Source organism: Fulmarus glacialis, unplaced genomic scaffold (assembly GCF_000690835.1).
Source record: "Fulmarus glacialis isolate BGI_N327 unplaced genomic scaffold, ASM69083v1 scaffold46720, whole genome shotgun sequence".
Taxonomy (NCBI): Eukaryota; Metazoa; Chordata; class Aves; order Procellariiformes; family Procellariidae; genus Fulmarus; species Fulmarus glacialis.
This window is the reverse complement of record NW_009186707.1, coordinates 10,324-19,081: the sequence shown is the minus strand read 5'-3', so window position 1 is coordinate 19,081 and position 8,758 is coordinate 10,324. Positions and strand designations below refer to the sequence as shown.

The following is an 8,758-nucleotide window of genomic DNA, read 5'->3' as shown; positions in this document are numbered from 1 at the left end:
TGTATCAGTTTATGACTTTGACCTGATAGATACCATACGGGTTTTTTTCTCTCTGCCAGGTTGGTGCATTTGATTGTAATGCTCCTGTGTGTCTATTAGCAACTATGACAGTGCAATTTGAAAGAAGTATTTATTTATAGATTTAATGCTTTTTGTATTATAGTGGTTAATTTTGGCTTTCTAGGATAAATATCAAAAGAATTTTCAATACCTTATAAAATTAGTGGAAATTCTTCTTTGTGTGTTCAAAATATTTGCTGTCTCGTGAGAGAGAGAGAGATGTAGATTTTCCTTCTTTTGCTTGTACTGGAGTGTAACACCAGCAGGGACAATTTACATTTTTTTTTGTCTAATTTTTCACTGTGTTGCTTTGGATTTTTGAAAAATTTTCTGTCAATTAGTTAAGTTTTACATCTGTATTAGATAAGTGTGTCTTTAATAAATGACTGCCATTAAAAATGTAGGTGTTGAAATCAAGCAAGGGATATTCTAGGTACTGATGTTTTTCTAAGAATAGAAAGTCAGTACATTTTTGTGGTTGCCCCTGACCATTAAGATTGGAGGAAGGTTCTTGGAGAGAATTTCTAGCCAAGCCATATATAGATAATCGGACACTACTCCTTTTCTTGCCACTGGAAGGCTCCTGTTTAGACAGAGAGAAAAATAAAATTAACATTATGAAGGCAGGGTTTATCCCTGATAACATGGATCTCACTAAATATTAAGTAGAAAACGTCAGCTGTTCATATACAACTCTGAATGTTCGTAATTAGACTGTATGATTGTTTTAATCTTACAAAGCACAAAGCTACCATCAGGCCTTCATCTTGCTAACTCTTGCTCACCTGGTTATTGCCATTAGCATGGCTAGTTGTACTGGACTGCTTGTGATTGTAACCTTAAACTGATAAAGAAGCATTTTTGGGGTCATAAAACCCGCACATAATATGGCTTTTAAAAAGGATAAAATACAGTACATGCACAGTTTTACAGTCCAGCAGCTTATTTTCTGATCTGTAATTACTGTGAGATGGGAGTGTTAAAGTATGGGTCAAATTATGGTAAACATTACCTGATCAACCCTTTTTTGGAGACTGAATTAATAGAGCTAAAGAGGTTTATCTACTCTAACTAAAAAATGATTCTGAAAATGGCTTTTTTTTTTTTGGTAATTTTATTGGTGGCCTCTTTTTTTTTTTTATGCAGTTGCATCATCCTTATTCAGTTTCACGTAGATCGTGGCTAACAACTCCATTTATTGTGTGCAAACCAAAAGAATCCTTTCTCTAACTTTGAGTTGTTAATAGTTGGGGGAAAAGAAAGGAAAAATGTGTATTTTCTGCAGGTGAGTAAGCAGGTGTAACACTCAACATGTAGATTTGGATGTGAAGATTACATTTTTGACACATTTTCATGAGTAGAACTTTGTTTTAAGCTATGAAGAACAACTAGGAAGGGAAAGATTCATATTCAGTGTAGTCCCAGAGAACCATCAGTCCAGATGCAAGTCCTTCAAAAGCTACTTAAAAGATTATTTTTGCCCTTACTGAATTAACACAAGTGTTTCTGTTGCTCTAGCTCAGAATCCCTTTACACATTAGATTATTCTTTAAGTTAGAACCAAAATCTTGCAACTCACAGGACAATGAGGTTAGCTGCCCTCGAATGCTCTTGTAAGAGTTCATTCAGACGAACTTGGCGGTAACTCTGATTGAAACAAAATGGGGAAAAAAAAAAAAAAATCAGTTAGGTCAGTGATCCTCAGTTCTGGTGCCTTATGGACTTCTACACTACCCATTGCCCACAAGATTTTCTGCTGTTGCTTTGGCAGCATTGAAAGCCATAGTGATGGCAAAATATGAGGCTAAGCCATGCTTCTTGATTAGTATAGGTACCTGGGGGCCAGAGTTGTTCACTGCGTAAAATTTCCTGGGGATTGAGATTATTTTTGTACTGACACAGTACCAGAGCTGGCTCAGACATAGCTTTTAAGTATTTCTTTGGCTATGGAGTATAGCTGTTTGGGAACTGTGCAAAGACTCTTTTGTGCTATTGTTTGACGGCAGTTAATGTATTAATTCATCTATTTTGTAAGTGTCCAGCTGCTGTGCCGGTAGGGCTGAATGTCAGTGCGTAAATGAGCACCTTGCCAAAAATTCACCTCTTAAACAAAAGACCAGGAGTCTGGAGTAAGACTTAGCTGCTTTATATATTGTGTATTTGTATAGACTTTTACACATTATATAAATGGCTGTTACTTTGAGATTCAGCCAAGATTACTTTATGGTCAGGCTCAGGCCCTCAAAGTTTTTATAACTTAACACAAGTCATAGGGAACAAGAGACCAGGGCAGGTTTGTGTACAGGGAGATTGCAGCATAGGAGATGGATGTATCTTCCCTGGAGGAGGTAAAAAGCTGGTTTTTCTCCATTAAATTTTCTTTCTCTACAGAAATTTTGCTGTTCTCTTACTTATGTTATATAAGTAAGAATCCTCATAATTTAGCCAGTTGTTATCTCATGAGAATCATCCTATAACATCACCCTTTATCTGTGCTGCCAGGTTTTTCTCTCTTGAATTTTAAATGTGTTTTAATGTCCTCCAGGAGGTAAAAAGCTGGTTTTTCTCCATTAAATTTTCTTTCTCTACAGAAATTTTGCTGTTCTCTTACTTATGTTATATAAGTAAGAATCCTCATAATTTAGCCAGTTGTTATCTCATGAGAATCATCCTATAACATCACCCTTTATCTGTGCTGCCAGGTTTTTCTCTCTTGAATTTTAAATGTGTTTTAATGTCCTCCATAAAATTCCCAGAACTGCCTTACTTCTGAAGATAAGGGGCATGTATTTCCAGGTGTGTGAGCTAAAGTTTTTGTTGCTGTTCTTATTTTATAGAGAGATTTGGCATTTTCATATTGCTGACTGCTTTCAACCTGTGGGGTTTTTTACTGGTTCTTTAGTTAGTGACCTAGACAAGACCAAGCTTAATCATATATTGTTTTTCGTGTTGTATCCTCACAGGTTCTTCACAGAAGTGTGTATATCTGGGCTTATATTTCCATTGTCTTTTATACTGAGATCTTCTAAGGGCTCTGACTCCCAAGTTTTGATGATTTATGCTGAGAGTACTTCAAAAGTTTTCTGCCCACAGCTGACTACCATAACTTTATGCTGGTTATCAAATCTATGAAAAGGGTAATACAGTGAGAAGTCATTCTGCTTCCCAGCTGCTGCAGTCGGTAGTATAGTGTGTTATCTTAAATCACCATTGATTTCAGCTTATGTTAGTATGTCAGGCTGTGACCTCTAGCGGCTCTGAGCTCAGACTCATAATCCTTGCTCTGCTGAGGAAGTTACCGGCACCATAAAGTGGAGATAACTAAACTCTCAGTGCACTTGGGTTAATCCAACAGAAACCATAAATAAAATTGCTAGATTAATTCTTTATGAGTTACAGGAGAACTTGTCTCTTAAGTGGAAGAGTTTGCAGTATCCTTTCGGCAGTGGCCTGATAAAGCCTGATGGTTCCAACAAAATTAAAGAGCAGCCCAGGCTCTAATTCACCCAGTGGATCAGCCAACGTCAGCCTTAGAGTGCCTCAGAACTGTGGGAGAGCTCCTGCATTGTAGGCAGGTTTAGTCTTCACTCTGCCATTGAGGTAAGAATCCATGTTAAATCTTGCCTTTGGAAAAATTCCTAGAGCCAGTTGTAAAGTCTGGATTCAGTTCTAAATTTCCCAAAGTGGTGAATGTTTGGAACGGCACTCTTTAAGAGGTTCAAGCTCCAAAACAATGAAGCCATTTAATAAACCTCTCAGCAGATCTTATAACTCAGGCTCAGTGCAGTACTGCGTGGCTTCTGGTTCAGGGGTGGTTTTCATCTGGCTGGCTCTGATGTGGGCAGAGCTGCTCGTCAGTCTGGAAAATACTGTGCAAACATGCCAAGGTCTTAACAGAGTGGTAAATAATGCAATCATAACACACCTCTGCAGAGTTTACAATATAAATCCAATTTGTAAATATCAAATACAGGTTTGCACGTGTCCTGTTTCTAATTCCATATCTGGTATTTCACATTTTCTTACTAATCGCTTCAAACATCTGGAGTGTAAGAAAAGGTACAGATGTAAAAAGGTAGGCAAAGCTTTACCTTCTCCTTGAATGCTTCCAGCTCTGCATCTGTAATTTTCCATGGAGTCTCTCGCTTCAATTTCTCAGCAGTTGTTATATCTTTGCAGCTTTCATGGAGGCGATATGGCTCAATCATCTCTTCAAAGAATTTCCAGCTGAAACAGGAATTACAAAGGAGGCCTTGCTGCAGGATACGAACTCCCTAACTTATTTCACAGACACTGTGTATGGCAGGCCCCACTGCCTATAATTGTAGCTGAAAAACATGCAAAATCTTTAACTATTATCTGCTACATTGTGCCCCAAGTTGTATCTGTGTCACTTCAATATGTTGGGGTTGTTTGAGGATAATTAAAAAGTTGTTTGAGGATAATTAAACACTGCATTTGGCCTGCTTATAATTGCAGAGGATTTTCTGCATTCTCCTGGTTGTAGCAAAAATACTGAAATGAGTTGTACAGTAACTCCAAACTGCAGTATATTGGTTACTAATGTTAACAATGAATATGGGTCTCCTCATAAATGCTGAGCTTTTATTATTGTTTTAGCATTAACTGGAGCAATCGCCTGACTGATAACAGTTTTAGTGTTACGGTTTTAATGAAATGGAGAAACAGGTAATATGAATCTCCTGTAGCAAGGGGCTGAAGGAAATGCTGTAGGTTTTTTGCTCTATGGGGGCTCAGATTTGTGTTCATTTCCCAACTTTTCCACAGATTTTCCCTCTAAATTTCAATTTGTTTCTTGAAGCTTTTGACTGTCATTATCTGGAGAAGCTTATCATCCTTCTGTACTTCCCTGCTTGCCCCTTTGTTGAAAGTTTCTATCATGCCACTGAGACCTCAGGGAGTTTCTTTTATAATAATGTAAGTGTGTTTCTGTAAGCACTTTATGCTGACAGGCCTCACTGTGAGGTGAAACGTGAGGCTGGGCACAGGTTGGACTTTACTATATGGCCAGGAAGTCAAGAGATGCGTTAAAGGCTGTGACATGCAGCATTTAATGTTACTGTTGCTAAGTTGCCAGAGAGTTCGACAACATCCTTAGTGTCTGTTTCAGAATGTAAAATAGTGATAATCCTCTTACTATTAGTGAAATAAATGGGATGCCAGCTGGGACGGAGATACAGTGGTCTAGCAAGTGTCTGGCACAATATTCACTTGTTCAGATAGTGCTGATGCAGCAAATGTGTTTGATTTTTATGTTAACGCCAGACACGAATTCTTTTTGATAGCTTTTATTTATGTAAAATCGCTGCATAGTACTGGAAAAGAGAGAAGTATTCTGCACAGTTCTTTATATAATTTTAAAAAATTGACTGAGAGATCAAGAGGGCACTAATAAGTGACTTCAGGTATCTAGTAGTAAAATCTTTATATTCTTTAATTGCATTTCCTAAGTCAAAATCTCCAATGCACTGTAGAAACACTGGTGAATCTAATACTGTTTTTGCAAAGTTATGTGTGTGTGTAGAAATAGGACACAGAAGGATTAAGATTCTAACCTTGAACTCAGAGGAAAGGCTTTGGGTGGAGAAGAGGAGCCCTTTGACTATGAAATAGCTATGGACCTATCAAGAGGGGAGTAAGGGACGGGATGGAAAAGAGCATAACAAGATGAGAACATTTTCAGAGGATCTTTAAGACCAAGAGCAGTATTATGAATTGAGTTAGGATTCAGTTATTCCCTGAGCAACCTGCTATATACTTTTGTCTACATAAAGCAGAAGAAATAGGTGATTTCTACAGAGATATGAAAAGCAAGGACTTGAAGAATTTTTTTTTTTTTAGCTAATACAGTTGGAGGTGGAGCTTCTTGAGCATTGTTTTACCAACTTCCTAACCTCTGCCTAAGAGCATTAATTCTGTAGATAAGTTGATTTTTAAAAACATTGAACCTTCATTATATTTGAGTGATAGGGGAGTATTATAATATTGTCCTCATGGGAGAGGAGAAGTATGCTTATGTTTGGCCAGAAAAATGTTAAGTTTATGAATTCATGGTAAAACCCAGAAGGCTGAGTTGGCAGAGATGGTGAGTTTACAAGAGAATTGTGACTGAATGAATAATATGATGAAGTGAGGTCTATTGCAACGTAAATATATATGAAAAGCCATCATAAAATGCCTGTTAAATTTAGTGGCTCGTAAGTATGGTGTCTAATTAGTCTTTATTAAAATTAAGTCTTATAATTACAACATAAAGAAAAAGGCTGCCTATAGTTTTGACCCTTTGAGCTGTGATTGTTGAAAGGTTCTTTTCTTTTTCCTGCTCTTAGGTACATGGAAAATGATTGCAATAAAGTGACAGTGTTATTCTTTGTAGTGTGTTTTGGGTTTTTTTGATGTTCAACATAAAAGAAACAAGCTCCTGATAAAGGCCTGCTGCTAAATAATGGATTTTGGTAATGTTTCTTACCTCTCTTTGTTGGGCTTTATATTGATATCACAAATGATATTAATATCAGCGAATTTTATTCTGAATTTGCTTAGAAGTGAAGCCATCCTGAAAATAAAAGAGAGAACATTTTATCACTGTATTTCTGAGTGCCTTGCATCAAAGAGCACTCATAAATGAGTTAAGATATCAGACGCAGTTGTCTCATTATCTTTAACTATGTGACAAATTACTTTAAATGCTTTAGTGTTTCAGTTTCCAATTACAGAACTGGATTGATGTGATTGCTGTAGTATAATTCATTTAACTGGTGATCGATGAAAATCACAAAAAATGGAAATGAATAGTAGACAGAGGGAAGGGTGTTTACATTTTGGGGAAAAAAATGGTACTTTAAGTATTTGCAAAGGCTTGAATTATAAAGGAAAAATATTCAGAATACAGTAGGACAGAATTCTCCAATACTTAGAGAAGGCTTCTGTTGTTCTATTATTATCTGAATTCTATGTACGGAGTATGTACAACACTGGTAGTGTGAAAATTTGGTCCAGAAGGTTGATGTACAATACTTAAAGGATCTTTTTCATTTATGAATTCATATTGATCTACTCATGTGTTGTGTTTACAAATTTTCGTAAAAGAAAATACTTTGCTTTTCTGCCCCAGTTGGCAGGAGGAATGGTTCATAGCTTTGTATGTGTTTGTGCTGAGGTTAGAGAGGTTTAGTTAGGTCAGTTTTACCTTTGGCTGAAGCATGGCTGGGAACTTGTATCGTATTTTTTTCCTCTCCACCCACCCCCCCTTTTTTTTTTTTTTTTTTTTTTTTTTTTTTTGGTATGTAAGCTTTGGAACTTGAAAAGGTCAGAAAATTCCTAGGAGCAAACCATGATGGAAATATGTATTTGCTTATGACCTGAGAATTTGCTTGTTCTTTTTTTATATAAGAACCTACTGCTTATATAAATCTTGATGTCCCTTAGGGCAATCCTTTTTCTGAACACCAAAAAGAGCAAAGTCTCAACTTCTGTGGAAAGGTTTTAATATTTTGGGAATTACATGTTAGCAAAAATCCAGATAAATTTAATTTCTGAATTGGAAATACAATAGATGCAATTGTTCTTGGATGTTGTTGTATTAGATCTACCTAGGGAATGGAATAGCCACCTGGCCTCTGGATTTGTCTCTTTGAAGGCTTCTGTGTGTAATGGGTAGAATATGCTGTTGAAGAAAGCTAGTGTTTAGGTAGAAATACATATGCATGTTGTTTTCTTGGAGACACACTAGGTCATTGTCATGCTGTTCACTCTAGCTTTTGTAGGACAGGCAGTGTATACAGGTGCCGGAACTGCCTCTGTGAGGATCTGTCATGTTTTGACAAATCCCATTTGATGATAAAACCTCCTACTTCCTCTCAATGAAATTTGGTGACTTGAGTGCCTAGATCCAGGAGCTGGTTGTGGTCCTGAACAGCCAAGTTTGGGCAGACTCTGGACAGGGAGCAGAGAATGCTTCCCTCAGGTCCTTGAGCAGCTGTAAGGCTTTTTTTACCCAATGATAAGAATAGTTTGTAGAAACACTTGAGAATCTCTTCTACAGAAGTATGTTAACTTTAGGGTAATCCTTACAACTGACAGAACCACAGCGGAGTAAAGTTTGCTTTATGTGAAAGCAAAAGCTTAAGGGAGCATCCCTGTGGCAGCTGTCTTTCAGAGGCACTGTGTCATAATCCTAGTGATGCTGGCTAAATTCTAACTTCTGTTCTTGCATCCATCTTCCTTGTTTTCCACTGGAGTTTTGGTTGGCTATGTTGTTTTTAACTTGCTACATGGTGCTGCTGCGTTTTGTTAAGCAGTTACTGACTTCCATCCCAAATTGGCCTGCTTCCACCAGTGGTGAATTGGCTGTGCTTCTAGTGTATAAAGTGCTTTGGAAGGAAAGGTCCTATGTACAGTGATATGAAAATAAGCTTATATTAGTACCTTTCATTTGCTTGAAGACGAATTATGATTACGAAATCTAGACTTTTTTTAAAAAAGCTAAGGCAAATCAACTTGGTCTTAAAGTTGCTTAACTTGCTGTTTAACTTCTTTATATTTTACCATTTTATGGTTAATCACATTTATGTGAGCTATCTGTCTATGGTATTTGCATATGAGAAGCTTCATGTGCAATTTCAGTTACTGTTGACTGGACAATTTTATGTAAATCCCATAAAACAAATTACATTCT

The 8,758-nt window shown here is 37.0% G+C and overlaps 1 protein-coding gene across 1 annotated transcript in view; it reads right to left on the bottom strand.

Annotated features, from left to right (window-relative positions):
• Positions 1-507: 507 nt before the first annotated feature.
• LOC104072831 (solute carrier family 12 member 1-like) overlaps positions 508-8,758 on the bottom strand; it is a 16,813-nt gene continuing 8,562 nt past the window's right edge. Inside the window, exons 7-10 of the mRNA XM_009572422.1 lie at positions 6,551-6,637; positions 4,152-4,287; positions 1,640-1,707; positions 508-643 (exon numbers count right to left, since the gene is read on the bottom strand). Coding sequence (XP_009570717.1) covers positions 508-643; positions 1,640-1,707; positions 4,152-4,287; positions 6,551-6,637 — 427 coding nt within the window. The remainder of the gene's footprint in view (positions 644-1,639; positions 1,708-4,151; positions 4,288-6,550; positions 6,638-8,758) is intronic.